At 47.2% G+C, this 18,373-nt stretch overlaps 1 protein-coding gene across 1 annotated transcript; it reads right to left on the reverse strand.

Annotated features, from left to right (window-relative positions):
* Positions 1-539: 539 nt before the first annotated feature.
* map1ab (microtubule-associated protein 1Ab) lies at positions 540-14,303 on the reverse strand. The gene is made up of 5 exons (XM_061283909.1): positions 14,225-14,303; positions 13,209-13,346; positions 3,176-12,689; positions 2,874-3,106; positions 540-2,785 (listed from the first exon to the last, which is right to left on the reverse strand). The coding sequence occupies exons 3-5, from the start codon at positions 12,534-12,536 to the stop codon at positions 2,630-2,632; spliced, it is 9,750 nt and encodes a 3,249-aa protein (XP_061139893.1). The 5' UTR covers positions 12,537-12,689; positions 13,209-13,346; positions 14,225-14,303; the 3' UTR covers positions 540-2,629.
* Positions 14,304-18,373: the final 4,070 nt, after the last annotated feature.

Here is an 18,373-nt window from a genome sequence, read left to right on the forward strand (position 1 = left end):
CCCAACCCTAGCTCTAACCCAAACCCTAACCCAACCCTAAACCTAGCTCTAACCCTAACCCCAACCCTAGCTCTAACCCTATTCCTAACCCCTAACCCTAGGTCTAACCCTAGCTCTAACCCCAACCCTAGATCTAACCCTAGCACTAACCCTAACCCTAGCTCTAACCCTAACTCCAGCACTAACCTTAGCCCTAACCCCTAACCCTAGGTCTAACCCTAACCCTAGCTCTAACTCTAACTTTAGGTTTAACCCTAACCCTAGCTCTAACCCAAAGCCTAACCCCAGCCCTAGCATTAACCCCTAACCTTGTGTTACAAATCTTTCCATGATAAAATATTTATTTTGTCCCACAGGGATTTGAACTGGAGTTGCTGTGGTAAGAGTCCAGAGCACTAACAACTACCCTATGGAACCCTCTATTGTGTGCATAGAAGGTAGCAAAGTAGGTAGGTAACCCCAAAGTAGGGTTAGTGCTTTAACATACACATAGGTGGTACTTCGTAGACAACACAAGAAGAAGAAAAAGACACTCATCATCGAGTTGAATGTACTTTAATCAATGATTACCGGGCTGTTTCCCTTTTACAATGAATGCGTGCGCGGCACTTCTACTTGACCAGAGAGAGACAGCGATAGTTGAAAGAGGAAGAAAGTTTCTATGTTTCCAGAGAGAGAGAGAGACAGAGAGAGTTAGCGTTGTACAGCATCTTGATAACGACAGAACTAAACAGAAGCACACAATCTGAAATTGGCGTTCAGACTTAGCGTTAGCGCTGCTTCCATGTTCAACAATTACATTCAGGATTAGAACCAAATGAGTCACATGCAAGAGGATAACATGATGTTCTCTAGGTGGGGTGGAATCACTGTCCAAGCCGAAAGGTTACGTTCCGAGATATGTACAAAGCGTGTGGGTGTATGTTGCTGTGTGTGCGTGCGGTACATTCGTGTTGTGTTTGACCATTTGGACCTTTTTTTCAAGTCGTAGTCAGGAGAAGGTTGCGGCCGGCGAGGGCAGCCGTCACTGCTTTTGTGTTTTGGCGTCGTCAGAAAACTTGCAATGACCGGGTTGCCATTAAATCCACTTTTGAGTCGTTAGTCTGTGCATCTACATTCATAAAAATACGTTTTCCATTCCATAGTAAAGATTATACCTTAGCCAAGAAAATCACATCCGGACGCGATTGAAAACGTTTTGTTCAGAACTTTGAGGCATTGTCGAGAAAGTCGTTGTCTTCTGCTAGCTATGACGTCGTTAAATCAAACCGAGTTCAACGTTTCCAAGATCGCTCAAACGCATCACGAGTACCAACATGCTGATGCTGCATTCATTACAATTGGGAAATTGGAGATTTCTTCAACGCAGGGTTTGAAAAGAGATTTCATGTTTCACAGTAGGCTTCAAATTAAAGTTTCAAATCAGGCTTTTACAGTTGGGTTTCAATTTAGGGTTTCAAAATCAGGTTAGATGATTTGGGTTATTTAGTGCAAGACAATTTGCTAACTGCTCGTTTTCGGGAATGCATCAGTCATGTTGGTGGAAAACCGAATTAGCGTTAACTGAGCCCAAAACGATCAATGTTTTGGTCAGAAGACACCGAGCAGAATTCTTTGTAATATTTGCACGATAAAAAAATAACTGGGACTACATTCTCAGCTACCAGCTTCGAGCATGCAGCATTTGCAAAATCAAATAAATATTCCAACAAATGCCTCCCCCAACATTCATTCATGCTCATTTATAAATAGTTGCTGTTATGATCAATATTTACATGTTGCAACGAGGTCATCTCTGTTCTTCAATACAAACAGTTAAACCCCTCGCACTTCCTTCTCGGTGAAAAAGTGCATTCTGGCTTGGTGCAAAGATATTCCTAGTACTTTTTTTTCAAATCCAACGGGACTTGACGGCCTTTTTGGAATTTTGTGTTTGGTCTGGTCCTATTGCTTGGTTGAAAAACCAGCTTCCGTTTGCTACATTAGTGTTGTCGTCTCCAAGACGATGTCATGATGAGAAACCTTCGCGAATGTGATTCGTTTTAGTGCGAAAACGTCGTTTGTCAGGAACATCCACACAAAATATCACAAATGACAATGTTTCTCAGGTAGCGGAGAGGTAATCATGACTGAAAATATTTAAAATACATTTTTTTTAAATGTTTTATACTATTAAAATAGAAATTAAAATGAAATAAATGATTTTAAGTTATTCCAAAGCAGCATTGGGATAAGGACATAAACAATCTAAAAATCTCAAATAAAATCTAAAAATGTAATTAATAATTATAAAGCAGCAGCAAGATGATCTCGGCCGAGGACACTTCATTAGGGACACCTGCACGATTATTGCAGTTTACGAATACATGAAAAACGAGATCTACTAAAATGATAATATTTCTTGAGTGTCAAATGATTAGTGACGGCTCTCCGTTCAAATGAATAGATTCAAAAGAAAAAAATAGATAACAATGTTATGACTGACTGTGCAAATGGGCCTCAAAGGGACCAGTACGGCAATTTCATCAAATTTAGTAACAAATGGGAAAAAAGATAATCAGCTATATTTAACCGATTATATTTGGTCCCGAATTGTGTTTGGCGACGAGGCAAATCATTTGTGGTCAAGTTAGAACTCGATCTTGCAGGCGGGGAAAGACTCGTTCTGCATGACCACTGTGCTGCTGGAGGCCAGGACCATGATGTTGAGGTCCTGCTGCCTCTCATGTGTGTGCTGGTACCACTCGCGGGTCACCTCCGTGTCGTGTGTTGGGATCAGGGTCACCTTCAGCGTCAGAAAGAGCAAATATCAATCAGACCACGAGTATGGTTGATAAATGGAAATATCCAAAACCAAGCGGTTGCGTGACCACCTGCAGGTTGGAGCCCCACTGAGCTTTGCCCTCCAGCAGGGCGTCCAGGACCCTGCGGCTTGGCTCCCCGCCGCTCGGGTCGTTACCGCTCACCACGTAGTACGCCGCTCGCACCCGCTTGAAGAATTCCTGGTCCACGTTCTTGGCACTGCAGTGGTTGGGCACGTAGGCCAGGTCCACGTAGACCGGTAGTCCGGGCGGGACTGCCGAAGGAGCTTTCTGAGAGTTGTTTCCTGAACACACGGCCAACATTCTTTTACTGTCCCAGTGTCTTGGGATCTTCATTCAAAGATGAAACTCACCTGAACTGCTCTTCACTCTATTGACCAGGCCCTTGAGGATGTCACTTTGTGAACCTTGGTTCTCTGACATCTTCACCAGCTTGGAGCTCCTCTCCAGGTCCTTCCTCCTGAGGGATGCTGATCGGGGTGAAGCCGAGTCCTTGTGGGCCTGCTTCACCGGCGTGGTGGACCTCTTCTTTGTGTCCCCCTTTCGGGCAGGAGAAGCTGATTTGGGTTTGGCTTTCCTGAGACCCTTGGTAGCCTTAGGGTCTTTCTTGAGAGGTTTTCCTGTGCTGCTGACGTCCTGAAGGACAGTCTCTGGATCCACCATGCACGCATGTGGATGGGGAGGTTGTGGAGGTGGATCCTTAACCGAGGTAGGGAGCGGATCCTGCGTCTTCTGAGCTGCCCTTGGCGATGAGGGCCGTTGGCCACCGGCAGCACCAGGGGCAGACAATTTGTCCGCAGGCAAATGTTCAGCGTCTTCATCTGAGTCCAGGTTGCCTTCGGCCGTAATGGATGGACATTCCTCGGTTCCTGGCGGCACGTCAGAATCGGACGGTGAAGGCAACGACTCACTCACCGATGTGGGAGGTGTTTCCTCTCCGGCTAAAGTGACACCAGACAACTGATGACCGGCGTCTCCATGGTGACGCCTTTGCTTATGCGATTTCCTTTTCACAGATTTTTGCTCGTGGACCGCATCGCCTCCCTCCTGGGAATGGTCGCTTCGGTCGTCCTCTTCACCCTCGTCACCGGAGAACTGGTGTGGACTCGGGTTGATGAAGGAAGGAGACAATTCTCCTTTACGCTGTTTGTAGTCATAAGAGGAATCAGTTAGAGAGGAAGCAGAGAAGACTCCTGTGTTCAAGTCTGACGGACGATCGGTTTTTGCTTTGCTCAAGGTTGCTCTTGAGGAGGCACCGTGGATGCTCGCCATCGTTTCGAAGGCTTCCTCATCTTGGTCACTGTAACCTGACGGATGGGCACTTGGGAAATCATCAGGCTTCTGCAGCAGCTCCCAATCCGATATGCTACTCCTTCGCCTTGCCTCCAATCTCTCTGGAGGCTTCTCCGAAACCTCTGGGAGGTCGGCTTCTTTTTCCCACTTGACATCTGCAGCTTTCATCTTCTCTGTGCTGTCTTTGCACATCTCATTCTCTGAGGACTTTGATTCCATTTGACCGACCGCAGTGTCGTTTTTTCTTGTTTCTTGGTCTCCTTCATCTTGGATCATCATCTTGTCCTTTTCATCATGTAGGGTCTTCACGCTCAGCTGCTTTCCCTCCTCTGCTCGTGGAGGGTCTGCGACGGCACATGAGGTGTTCATAGCACCACTTGGACTCGCTGAGGTGACGGAGGCAGCGTGAGGAGCAGCTTGCATCAGCACTTCTGGTAACGATGCAACAGTCGTGGCAGTCTTCGGATCTGTTGTATTCAAATTACTTTCCATAGTTTGTAATGACGACGTGTTTTTCTCTCCAGACATGTTTTGCCCTTCAAAGTCACGTACGAGATCTACTGGCCCTTGAGGAACCCTGTCAGCCCTTTGTGAAGAGACATCAAAACTAGCTTCTGACGAGGAGAGCTCAATACTTGCTCCAACAGATGACGACAATTTGGTCTCCTCAGCCTGAGGATACTCTTTTGCAGGTTTGGTCACCACCTCCATGTACTCGTCTCTCTGAAGGCCACCAGAAGCTGAGGTTACAGAGCTGCTCGTGAGCAATGGCACTTGTTGGGCTAAATTGCTTGCAGCGTCTTCTAAATGCTGAGTGAAACTGGAAAAGGCTGATGTGTTACTGGCTGAAGAGGTGGTGAAGGCGCAAGGTAACCAGGAGAGCTGGTTCTCGATTTTAGCAGTCAGATCTGAACTTTCCACTCGGTTGTCTTCTTGGTCATCTTCACTTAAGGTTAATGGTCCACATACATCCGGATGGCTTTCGTACTGCTGATCTTTTGGACCCACTTGAGTGACAGCAGAGTATCCTTCAGATCCACCCGGTCCGATATCGGCATAGGTGTCGGTGTGCAGAGCAAAGAGACCAGAAGCAGGCACAGATACGGACGTGGGTCGGTCTAATGGTAATGCTGAGGTTGAGCTGCTGAGGTTGCTCGTGGGTGATGACTGGCAACTGTTTTCTGATGGTGGCAACAAAGGTTCTTTGTCTTCATCCTTGTTCTGTGACTGCTGGACCTCAGAGGAAGCAACACCCTGGGCGATTCTGGGTGATGCTGGCTCAGGGGATAAACATGTTTTGTCTTCCTTTGTTTCGAGAGGTTTTGGTTCTTTGACAGCACTTGTTGTCGTTTTGGCTTCGCTCTTGGTCTCGGGAGATGTGGTCATACCAGCAGCTGTTGCTCCATAGACCATTTCCTTCTCGAGAAGGTTTGTGTCACCAGATTGGAATATTTGACTTGTGTCCTGCTTGGACATCATAAAGGCTTGATCAGGTGTAGGTTTGGAGGCCATCTCCTCTTTTTGGAAGTTCAATTCAGGAGAGGTTTTGTTTGAGTCCTCAGAAGGTGTCGTATTATTATCAGGACTACGTCTGCACCGTTCTTTTTCAGACTGCTCCCTGGCACCTTTTTCCATGTCGACATCACTGGAGTCCTCCTCTTCCTCATCATCATCTTCATCGTCATCATCAACGTTGAAATCTTCAGCTGCTACTAGTAAGCGTACATCTACCAAATGTTCTTTACCTTTGGGGAAGTCCGTCACGGCTTGACTGTTGTCCGAGGCAAGAATGTTGTCATCTAAAGACGAGGAGCCCAAGCCTGCTCTCAGTTTACCTTCTTGCTCTTCCCTTGCAGAGGATGAAGGATCTTGGGGTAGAATATCTTTTTCTGCTGCCATCGTGTCTTCGGATGATTTTTCCATCTCCTTCGTTGCGGTGTCCTTTTGTGTGAACGGAGGGCTGACATCTGATGGGTTCCAGGTTTCTTGCTGTCCAGCGGAGTGAAGCACACCACCACTAGAGGCCTGATCCCTTTCTCCTGTCTGTAACGTTCCTGAAGTTTCTTCCTGGGTATCTTCCTTCTCTTTCTCTGATTTTTCTGGTTTGTCCTCTTTGGGACTATAAGACTCCTGGGAAATCTTATTGTCTTCCATATTGAAAGCTGAAAAACTCTTGTCAGCGGAAGCCACGTCGGCTCTTTGCTCTCGTTCCCGCTCTTCTTCTTGCCCTTTCTCTCTGTTTTCTTCTTCTGGTGATGCGCTTTGGTGGCTGTCACTCTGTGTGCTGTCGTCATCAGCTCTGCTCAAGGATGTTGGTTCTTTGACTTGGTCCTCGTGTAGGAACACGGCTGACCTGGTTTGGCTCATCCTCCTGTTATCATGCATGCTAATCTCAAAAGTCGGACCTTCAAACACACCTGTCCCTTCTTGAGTGGCAGTATATTTTAGAACGGGCTTCTCATATGGGTCATATTTGGATGCATCCAAAGTTTGGTTTTGTTGTCCGTTCTCAGTGCTCTCCTCTGATTTCAAAGCATCACTTGGCCTGCCGTCATCCAAGGCTTTGTCCAATAGGAAGTACGAACAAGGCTGTGAAAATCCTGGAGAAGCCGCCTCCCGTTCTCCTTCCATTTCCCGCTCAGCCTCTTTGTCAGGTTTCCCAGCACCAGGACTTGTTGGAGATTGGATTTTGGATTGACTCTCAGTGCTGGAGCCGGACTCTGGTTCTGTCTGAGTGTATGATGAATCAGAGGACGGTTCTTGTTTCTGAATAGAAGTTCCCGAGTCAGGAGTTGAAGACGGCTCCGGGTGGGTGGTCGTTGAAGGAGCAGTTGCGGGTTTTGCGACGTCATTAGAAAGACTGCATTCTTCTGCTGAAAAGTCTTTGATGTCTTCATCCACTGAAGGTTCCTGCATGGTTAGAGTTGGTATTACTATTACGCTCAGTCTGGGTGCGGCCTCTTCAGGTCGATCGCTCATTGTAGATGTTTGGACGGCAGAAATGAAGTCAGGTTGGGATTTTCTCAGCTCAACTGATAAAGGTCTAGAGCCCATACATATATATTCTTCCTCATCTTCCTCCTCCTCCTGGTCTTCATCAGAAGACTGCACCAGGAAGGCAGGCCTTTGGTCTAAGACCGTATCTCCCAATGTTGCCTGTGCAGATTCCATCCTGGTTTCATCCAGGTCCTTCTCTTGCAACTCCTCTTGCTCCCACTTCTCCTTGGCATGTTCTACCTCAACTCTCTCTTTGTCGCTGATCTCCTCCGCCTTCATATCAGACGTGGTTTTGATCTCTTTAGATTTGGTCTCACACAGATCTTTGGTCCCACAGGTTGCTTCTTTTTCCTGTTCCTGCTCCATCTTTTTTTCCTTGCTCAGTTCAGCAACATGAGCATCATCCTTTTCTTTCGCCATCTTCTCTTTGGAGCAAATGACAACTGTTGCAACCTGATCACGTTCTTGTTCCTCCTCTTTTGGAGCTGCGGTCACTGTGTCGAAGGTTTCTTCTCCATGTATGTTCCCCTTAGCTCCCCCGTCCCTCTCATTGACGTCATCCCTGGTAACTGTCTTTTGGATCTTTTCTCTGTCAAACGATTCTGTGTCTGTCTCTTGTTTGTCTCCATTTGAACGTATGGTGGGCTCTCCTTTGTTGTCTTTCATGGCTTCATTGTCAGTAACGTGCTGCTTAACTGAATCCTCCACCGATTTCTCGCCGATCTCTTCAGATTTGACTTCTTTCAGTTTTGGATCCTCCGAGCAGTCCTTCGTAACATCTTTGCCATCTTTGGTCATTTCTTGAACATCCTCCAACACTGTTGGCTCTTTCAGCTTAATGGGGCTCTGTTTGTCTTTCATTGTTTGGGTCAATACAACATCAACATCTTGTAGTTCCTCTTTCTTCAGTACACCATCAGAGCTTTTATGCTTATCGTCAGCTTCTTCCTTTTGTATCTCTTTGGTGTCCATCTTTTGTTGTTGTTCTTCTGTATCCATCTTCTTATCCACTTCCGCCATAGATTTTACTTCAACGGAATCTTTGAGTTCCACTTTAGTGGGTTCGGCAGTCCCTTCATCAGTCGCTTCATCTTCTTCCTCAGATTTGATACAGAGGCTTTGATCCACAACTTCTTCCTTCTTGGCCAGTTTGTCGGTAATGTTGTCCATTTTGTCATGAACAGAAATGTCATCTTGCAGAGCGGTCTGCTCAGTGATATTCTCACTTGCCATCTCCACGGCAACGGATATGTCGCTAACAAAAGCGTCTAGCGCTATTTTTGTGTCTTTGTCCGGTTTGTCTGCAAGCGATAGTTCTCGTATGGAAGATCTGATCTCCTGTTCCTTTTCTTGGGCCCTCATGTGTGCAGCCGCCATACAAACGGTTTCACTCGACATTGTATCCGCCTCGTCTTTTTTCGTCTGCTCATCTGCGACAGTTCTGCTTTCTACTTTATCGTCTTTGATGATCTTATCGTCCGTGGTTTCATCCTTGCTGTTCCTTTCCTGCTTGTCCTCCTCAAAAGGCTTTTCAATTGAACGATCATCCTTTGCCTCTGTGCTGTGAACAAACTCAATCTCTGTTTCTTCTGCTTTTGTGGTAAAAATGTCAGAAGATCTGTCCTCGTCTCTCGCCTCCTGTTTCGTTTCGTTACGCTCAGCCACAACATCATCTGTCTTCTTGATTTCTTCCATGGTTTGGAGCTCATGGTCATCAACAGTTGCTTCTTCAGGCGACTTAGCTAAAGGACCGGTGGTCTCTGCTCCCAAGTCTTGAAGGTCATTTTTCATAATGGCATCAAACGTTTCTTTTGTTGCAGGTTTATCAGTGTCAAGTTTGGCATCTTTCAGTACCTTCTCATCTTTTATAGGTGAAACGTCACAAACATCTTCCAGGGGAGCAGATTTGGATTCATTCTCATCCTCCATTTGTTGTAATTCAGAAGCTTTGATGGTGACAGTTGTTTTCACTACAGACTTGTCGTCATCATCTAAGGTGCCTTTGTTGTTATTTTCATTGTCGTCAAAGAAACATTTTTCTGCAGATTTATCGTGTTCTTCATCGGTGGGAGATTTTGGTCCTGACAAAGGTGCTTGAACTTGTGTTGAAGGGTTAGGGTTAGGGGTTGGCTTTTTTTCCATGTCTTGTTCTGCCTCCATGACAGGTCTAGGTTCTTTGACAGATGGTTTGTCCTCTCTTTTGGTGTCTTTTTGTTCTTCTTCTTTCTTCATTCCGATTTTGTCTCCAGTTGAGGTGGCAAGATTAGGGAGGTCCAGATCAGGAGAATGTCGAAGAGGAGAATGAGATGCGCTGGGTGGTCCCGATTGGGTCGGGGAGGCCATTTTGACAGTGATGTCATCTGGACTGAAACAACGCTCCTCGCTCTCGGAGGTGACAGAGTCCGAGCCAAAAGGTCTGGTCGGCACAACTGAGGAGACACCTTTGGCGGCCACCGCATCAATATTTTCCTCTTCTACCGGAAAGCGGACCGGTTTGTCTTCTTCGATGGACATGGCGACAAAAGATGCAGGACCGGACGGCTTTTCAGCATCCTTCTCTTTGCACTTTGGTTCTTGGGATAAGGCGTAGCCCTCTTGGAGTTTCTCCAGTGAGATATCAACATTGGGGGTCTGATCTTCCTCTTCTTCTTCTTCATCGTCATCATCATCGTGGGAATCGGGAACCTTCTTTGCGTATTCGAGAGGAAGCTGCAAGTCAGCCGAAGGAGACTTGTCTTCGAGAGACGATGGTGAAAGCGTTCCAGACGAGAGAAGTTGCTCACTTGCCACTCGGCTTTTTGCCGGCTCTTCAAGAGCCACGGTGGATGCGACAGACTGGTCTTCAGCCAGCGAGGTGGGCAGAGAGGACATTTTGTCATACTCTGTGATGGACGTCGCAGAAGATACGTGTTCTTCCTCCGCCAGAGGAGCAGTGAAGATGTTGGTAAAGAGCGACAGCTGCTCCTGAACGCCAGGTATGAAACCTTTCCCGGCCGAAGGCTGCATCTCTCTCATGCCGTGAATGTTTACAAATGACCAAGTCTGATCCGGAACCGAGACGTCGTGGGAACCGACGTCATATTGAAGGTGCGGGATCCGTTCCTCTGCCTCCTCATGGATCTCCTCGTCGGAGATGGTCTGTTCTGTCTCGGAGTTGCCCGGAATGGTCTCGTCTTGGATGTAGGAGATGGGTTCTACCGCCGCCGTTCCAGTTCCAGGAGCACTTATGGGCGCCGTTGTCCCACCAACATGTGAAAGGTAGCCCTCTTCATCCTCTTCGTCTTCCTCCATCTCAGCTCGGGTCAAGGTGTGGGCTTTGCTCTCGCTGACCATCAGCTCTCTAGCCGCACTTTCACCCGTGAGCTCTTCGTCGGCTATTACGTCTAGATCTTCAACTTCTTCCAGTTCCGCCTTGTTCACCGGCTCATCTTCATCCTCTTTTGTGTCAACCGTTGCTAAAGTTTCTGATTTGTCTTTCGTTTCATGTCTGCTGTCCATCCCGTGATGGTCCTTCAACTGGAATTCATCTTCCTCTTCGCCAATTCCCATATCCTCCTCTTCTTCCTCTTTTGCCTCCTCCTCTTCCTCCTCTTCTTCTGTCCTCGCCTCAGCAGTATCAGGAGCATCTTCATCTTCATCTTGAGATGCAGCTCCCTCATCCTCATACATCTGAGTCTCGTCCATCTCTTTCTGGTTGTCTTCAGCTTCCGGTAGTCGCGCTTCCTCCCTTGAAGGAGCCTCCGTCGTAGGCGGAACACTTTCTGGTTCTTCTGTCTTCTCTTGGGGAAGGCTTTGGGCTGCAATCTGCAAGTCGTCCTCACCAGCGGATGCTTTCAGAACATCTCCAGCTACTTCTTTGACGACTTGGATGTCCTCGGCGAGGCCTTCAGAGGAAGGAATCTCATTCTGCGTTGGCTCTGCTTGAATGCTTTCTCCACTTTGGACTTTTTCTTTGCGAGTTTTTGGTTTTTCTGGCTTTGGTTCGGCCTTTGCCGGTTTTGTTTTTCCGATCTTTGTTTTGCTGGACACTTTCGCTTTGTGTAAAGTCTTTCGTACTTCTGGCGTGAGTGGTTTGAGGTCAGGCTTTGCTATTTTTCTCAGCTCCGGTTTGGACGGGTCCTTTTTCTTGTCCTCTTTGGCCTTGCCGTCTCTCTTCTCGTCTTGTCTAGCAGATTCATCTTTCTTGACCTTCTTGATTTCTTTCTTCTCTTTGTCCTTTTTCTCATCCATCTTTGACACTCTTTCTTTTGAGTGCTTTCTCAAAGATTTTTCCTTGAGAAGTTTTTTCTTTTCTGGGATGTCAGGTTTAGATTTGATCGTTTTACTCGTCTTTTTTGTGTCCTTTTTTGCCGACGGGATTTCCTTGACGGGCTCGCTCTTTGTCTCTGTGCCGACATCATCTTGCCCTTCTGTTTTTTCCTTGCTGACCTTTGCGGTTGTCTTGGGGGAAGATTTAAGGCTCTCTTTGCTCTCCGTTCTTTGTTTTAGCTTTGTCTGCTTGAGCCCAGAGGGAGGTGCTCCTGACGCAATATCTTTTTGCGTAGCCACAGGATAACGCAAGTAGTCAAGGTGCTTTAATTTTTCCAGGCCTTCCAGGATCTTGTTTTGAGGTGCGTTTCCCGGGAAGAGGACTCTGACGATCCTTTCTGCGGGGTTTGCGGGAAGCCAGACGATTAAGGCGGTGACTGATGTCAGGTAGGGCACGGATATTTCTCCTTCTTTGCCATTTGGCAAAACAATGCCAGTTTTGGCTTTGCTGTTGCCAGCCCACTTTTGCATGAGGAACTGCATCTCCTTGCTTTCCTTGACAGGGTTGAGAACGTACATATCTAAGCGGCCCACTCCCATCTTGTGGAACAGCGTAATGGGCTCAATGGTGTTGCTGACTACTCGATAGAGAGGCTCGGGCTTGATTCCCAGTTTGTTAAGGTACTGCAAAGTCAGCGAGGCTTCTTCGATGCTGCGTTTGACTTTAAGATTTGATTCTGGCATGCGCAACTTTTCCGGCACGTTGAAAAAGACCACACCGAGTTCTGGAGAGATCAGGTTCTTGAGCCAATCGGTACCGTTGGTGGAGCCTTGAGATCCTTCCTCCTCCTGCTCCGCGATCTTCCTCTGTAGGATTCCATTGATCCCGGGGAGATTGTCGGCACCGACGTGAGTGAGCAGAATGGAGTCGATACGGTCCAGGTGCCGGACTAGTTTCCAGAAGCAGGATTTGCGTTCAGAGCCGCCGTCTACTAAGATGTTGAAGCCATTGACAGCGAAGAGAGCCGAGTCGCCACGTCCACCGGGAAAGATGTAGCAACATGGCTTGGACAGTTTCAGGAATCCTCCGGTTGTCGGCGGTTCCAGGAGCTCAAAGGGGGAGGGCACGTCAACCGTGGCACAGATGTACTCGCTGAACTCGGTGACCCCTTCCATGTTGAGGATCACAGGATCAGGGTTTAGTTTGTAGTGCAGGAACTCCCGAAGGCTCTGCTGCTGTCCCACGGAGTTCCAGCCCACCTCCCCGCGGCAGGACACGGTAAGTGTAGCCTGCTGCTTGGGGATGGATGGGCCAAGAAGTTCAATGACCTGCAGAAGGAGAAAAGGCAGAATTTGATCAAGATATCGATTTTTACTGTTGTTATTTTGGGACTTTGTCACATACAAAAGCTTATTTTGAAATAATAAATTTAAATGGTTTGGAGCAAAACAATGGTAACCTTGATCTGGTCTGAGAGGTTTCAGCTCCTTCCACCAATGAATTACATCATTAGAACATTGACTAGTGCTCTTTAGATCAATCTGATGTTTTCACCTTTGGCAAGTTCAGTTGGAGGTACTCTTGGTTACATTTATTTCCTGAAAATGTTGTGCAACAAAATACTGTATGAATTTAAGAGAACCATCACTTTAGCGGTGGCCATTTTGTTTGTTCTTAGTTTGCCTTGTCGGACCAAAAAGAATGTCCTATTCCCAGTAGTTATTCCCAGTAAATTTGGATTCATTCATACTTTTGTCTGTTATTTCAGTGCCAATTATGGCTTTTCTTTCTTTAACAAAAAATTTACCCAACATGTGTATGTAGACTAGTAAGGTAGATAGACTTACCCCAGGATCAGAAAATATACTCGCAAAGGTGTCGTGGGTGAAAACCCCTCTTTGAAGAAGGAGGCCACCGTGTTCCGAGCTTGGACCACTCAAGATCACAAGCTTGTGGCCCGCTGAGTCTGTGATGAGACACTGGATCTGGGAAACGCAAAGACACACCTCCATTAAGATGCATCAGAAGCAGGGCTGTGGACTCGGTCGGATTTTTGCACCGAGTCCGGCCTCTTGACCACGAGTCCGAGTCCGGCTATCCATTTTTTCTGTTAATTCATGTGACTGCTTAGTCTTTATTCAAGGCTAATTTAGATCAAAATCTAAATAATTACAACAGTTTTGTAATGGCTTTGTCCTTATTAAACATATAAACAAATACAATAAACAGATACTTTCAAGTTTTAATCATTAATTACACCATTATAGCTCAGCCATTTATCTAAACACAAATAATTAGTGACGACCCCACAACTATCGAAACACATCAATGATATAAGCTGGGTGACATAATCGTCCTTGACATTGGTACATAATGTAAACATTAGCCTAAGTGCAACTCAACGTGGCCGCATTGATCGCAACTTACGCTCCGTTTCCCCCCCCAAATCTAGAGGCAAAACATTGTTCTCTCGCTGTTCCCGGGTTCGTCCATCTTGGGTGCGCGCGGGGCATTGTGGGTCTTGTACGTGCACGCAGGCAGGCGGGCGCGCACGCAACAACTAAATTTGTCTTCATAACAAGCAAGCAGGGCTGTGGACAGTATTTCTACGCGCATTCTCAGCAGCATGATGAAAATAAAATTGAACGTATTTTTTTTTATTGTCGGACTCGGTGGACTCGCTCAAAATCAGCAACGAGTCCGAGTCCGGCAAAAATGACAGAGTCCGACCGAGTCCGAGTCCCCGAGTCCACAGCCCTGATCAGAAGGGTTGAAAAAGATTGAGAGAGTAATTGACGGAGGAACGCACTCTAAATCATTTATGTTATGATAGACACCCTGGTCAGGTGGCGTCTGAGCTTACCTCTGCTACGACAGTTTCTACGGAAGGGTTAACAAGCACCACCGTCTCGAGGACATCACTTCTGTGGTGTAGAGTCCTTTGTCCTGCACACAAACGAAGGTCAATACATAAAGACTGTTGGAGAGATGCGTTTGAAATCCACCCATCTTTTCAAATGGCTAATTAGGGTCACGTGACCGGGAGAATATTCAAGCCGACGCCGAACAAAAGAATGAGTTTGCGCTCACATTGTGTTGTTTTTTAAATCTTCCTACAAATGCCAATTAGCAACATCTAAACCTGCTAGCTTCATTTTCTGACCATTGGTTGCGTCATTACAGGCCAATAACTAACAAGAGGCAAGCAACCCACTTGTGCGTCAACGCTAGAAAAACACAAGTTGGAAATAGGCCACTGGCGTCTGCTGGATATTGAAATCGGAATTTTTCTTCCGCAATCTACTCCACATGCTCAGTAGCGCTCAACGATTTTGTGTATAAACAAACATTCCAAAGCAAGAGGAACATTCAGCAGAATTGTGGCGCTTGTTCAGCCCACCGGTGATGCAACATTTCCGTATCAATTTTGTGTCAGCACAGATGGGATCTTATAATTACCCAAGTCAAAAATGATGACCACAATTATCAGCTCGTGGAGCTAATCATCATTTTGTATTACCAACACTTCGCTCAATAGTCTCGACACGGTTTGTATGCATTTATGATTTTTCAAATGCTTATGTGGGAGTAATTGGTAAGTGTAGCATTATTTTATTTTATTATTTTATGTGAGAGTAGTTACTGGTAAGTGTAGCATTATTGCTTTTCTTTTTTATTTTACTTATTTTATTTATTTTATTATTTTATTTTAATTAATGGTTACGATTGTGCTGCTGTTCACATTTGCCTCATTTACTTAAAGTTAAAGTTAAAGTCCCAATGATCGTCACACACACATCTGGGTGTGGTGAAATGTGTCCTCTGCATTTAACCCATCCCCATGTGATTTTGATCCATCCCCTGGGGGAGAGGGGAACAGTGAGCAGCAGCGGTGCCGCGCTCGGGAATCATATGGTGATCTAACCCCCCAATTCCAACCCTTAATGCTGAGTGCCAAGCAGGGAGGCAATGGGTCCCATTTTTATAGTCTTTGGTATGACCCGGCCGGGGTTTGAAACCACAACCTTCCAGTCTCAGGGCGGACACTCTACCACTAGTCCACTGAGCTGGTCTTGTACTTGTATACCAAATCAATGTTTCCTATTGAAATGCCATTAATCCGCTCCGGCGATAAACACATTTTCGTTGTATTTCATTTTTGTCAAACTGTACATTTGGTTCTGAAGTGTGTGGTCTTATGTGCCCCCCAGTAGCACTGATGAAAATGTATGTCATTTAAGTTGCTCATTCCTGGTCTGGAAGAAGTGGGTGCTTCTGCTCTTTTTTCCTCTGCTGACCCGTTTGATATAAATATCCCTGTGAACTCCCAAAATGAGCGAGCTCCGTTTATAGGAGCCTGTTCCAGATAATGTTCCACGTGTCTAATACAGTGATGGGGAGACGTTTTGAGAATCAAACATACTACTTCTGGCTGTCCGTTTTTGGCTTTCGCGGGTCGTTACAGAGATAAAAAGCGATGCGTGAAATTTAAAACCCAACGCTCACTTCCCCTGCCCTGTTAACAAAATGGAGGACACGGGTGATTAAGCAAGGCCGCTTTTTCCATTTGAATTAATATATTGTGTGTGTGTGTGCTTGCACACAGGGCGTTGTGATGCGAAGTGCAGTGGTGTTGGAGTAGTAGTGCTCGTAGCTAGTGCATGTTGCATGTTTCTTCCTGCTTGCTACCTTCTGCTTTCAGCCACTGCCGCCGGCTAGCCCCCTGTTTCCGGGGGCGAAAAGAGGAGCTGAGTGCGTAAGTCTCCTCAGCCGGTACATAGCCTCTCCACCGTCAAGACTTCTGCATGCCTCCTCGTGGCCACACATGGTAACTGGGTGCCTCACGGCTCCAGGCTAAATTGCAGGGGATCGATCGGGGGAGCAACAGTGGGCCCCTAGGCGTGACGTACAGGCCCACCGGCGCGTGGATGTCCTGGTGCCCGCTAACCACTGTCCCAGCTATGGGGGAAATAGCACCCCCGCTGCCTTGTGGGTATCGTCTGGAACGAAAAGGCTAAGGGAGCAAACCCCGACAGAAAACCCGGCTTGGACTCCGTTACGCAGACTCATGCTTTAAAAGAAAAAAGGCATTGTTCTGGCAACTCCTGCAGCCAACCTGATGCCAAACGTATCGGTTCACCGTTCCTTTGGGTGACAACAGGAAGGCCGAGAGGGAAGCCCTGATGCCTGGGAAACTCAAGGCTTCCATAAAACTTGCCCAGGCTTCTTGCGCACTGGAGAGGAAACTTCAGCTCCACTAACCAGTGGAGACACAACACGGGAAGTTAGCAGTTACCAGTTATAAGCCCTTTCATATTGGCGTAGAGTGTGGGTGCCAGGGGCTACCTCCGACGGTGGGGGAGATGTTCGGTCTCATTGGACAGCTACCGCCCGCCTCAAGCTGGGCAGCCCCCAGCCAATAAGGTGCTTTCCCGCCACAGCCTGCCTGCTTCATTGGGTGCTTGGAGCTTAGGGATTTATCCTAACAAGTGGGCTGTAAATTCACGCACCAAGCAACAAAAGGAAATTACAGAAGATTCCAGCACTACGCCTGGGGTGCTGGAATGTCAGAACTATGACACCCGGGCTCAGCGACAACCTACAACAAATTAGTGATGTCCGTAAAACTGCAGTTATCAACAACGAACTCCTGAAGCTCAGAATTGACATCTCGACCCTCCAGGAAACACGACTCCATGGATCTGGCTCACTCAAGGAAAAGGACTATACCTTCTTTTGGCGGGGGAAGCCCCCTGAGGAAACCAGGGAACACGGAGTAGGGTTCGCTGTCAGGAACACACTCCTGGGAGCAGTGGTACCACCCACAGGTGGCTCTGAGAGAATCCTGGTTCTCTGCCTCAATACATCTATGGGACCTGTCCACCTAGTGAGTGTGTACGCTCCAACACTTAGCTCCCCCCAGGAAATAAAAGAAAGGTTTTATGATGAACTCGAAGCGACTCTTAAAAACATTCCCAGCCGTGAACAGCTCTACCTACTTGGTGACTTTAATGCTAGAGTCGGAGCCGATCGTGACTCCTGGCCATCCTGCTTGGGACACCATGGCATCGGTAAGCTGAATGAAAATGGGCAGAGACTTCTGGAGTTCTGCACATATCACCACCTCTGCATCACCAACACATACTTCCAGACTAAACCCATTCGCAAAGTCTCTTGGAGACATCCACGCTCAGGTCACTGGCACCAGTTAGACCTGATCATAACACGCACTTCTGATCTCGGAGGCATCCTTCAAACACGCAGTCTCCACAGTGCAGTCTGCGACACAGACCACTCCCTTGTGCTCTGTAGAGTCAAGCTACAGGCAAAAAACCTACACAGATCCAAATCAAAGGGAGCCCTACGCATCGACAGCAGCAAAACAACCGACCCAACCAAAGCTACAGCCTTCCTCTGTGCCTTGGAAGTCTCCCTCCACGGCCCACCCCAGTCCAGCTCCGCTCAGCGGTACTGGGATGGCTTGAGGGATGCCATACACAGCACGGCCCTGTCGGTCTTTGGCAAAAAGCAGGGAAAACCAAATGACTGGTTCAATGCCAATTTAACAACATTGGCACCAATTCTTGAAGAAAAACGCGTCGCACTCACAAATTACAAGCGCACTACAAACACCAAAACTCTACAGACCCTCCGATCTTCTAGGGGGAAACTCCAACAAGCCGCTAGACGTTGCGCCAATGACTATTGGCTACAGCTCTGCAGCAACATTCAAGCAGCTGCTGAGACAGGCAACATCAGACTCATGTTCGATGGCATCAAAAAGGCACTTGGACCATCACCCCGCAAAATTGTCCCATTGAAATCAGCTTCGGGAGAAACCATCGCTGAACGCTCTAAGCAGCTGGACCGCTGGGTGGAACACTACTCAGAGCTCTATGCCAGGGACAACAGTGTCTCTGATGCAGCCCTCAGGCATGTAGGGCACCTACCTGTTATGGAAGAGCTAGACATGGAACCAACAACTGAGGAGCTAAGCAAAGCAATTAACAGC

The sequence above is a fragment of the Syngnathus typhle genome, linkage group LG7 (assembly GCF_033458585.1).
Source record: "Syngnathus typhle isolate RoL2023-S1 ecotype Sweden linkage group LG7, RoL_Styp_1.0, whole genome shotgun sequence".
Classification (NCBI taxonomy): Eukaryota; Metazoa; Chordata; class Actinopteri; order Syngnathiformes; family Syngnathidae; genus Syngnathus; species Syngnathus typhle.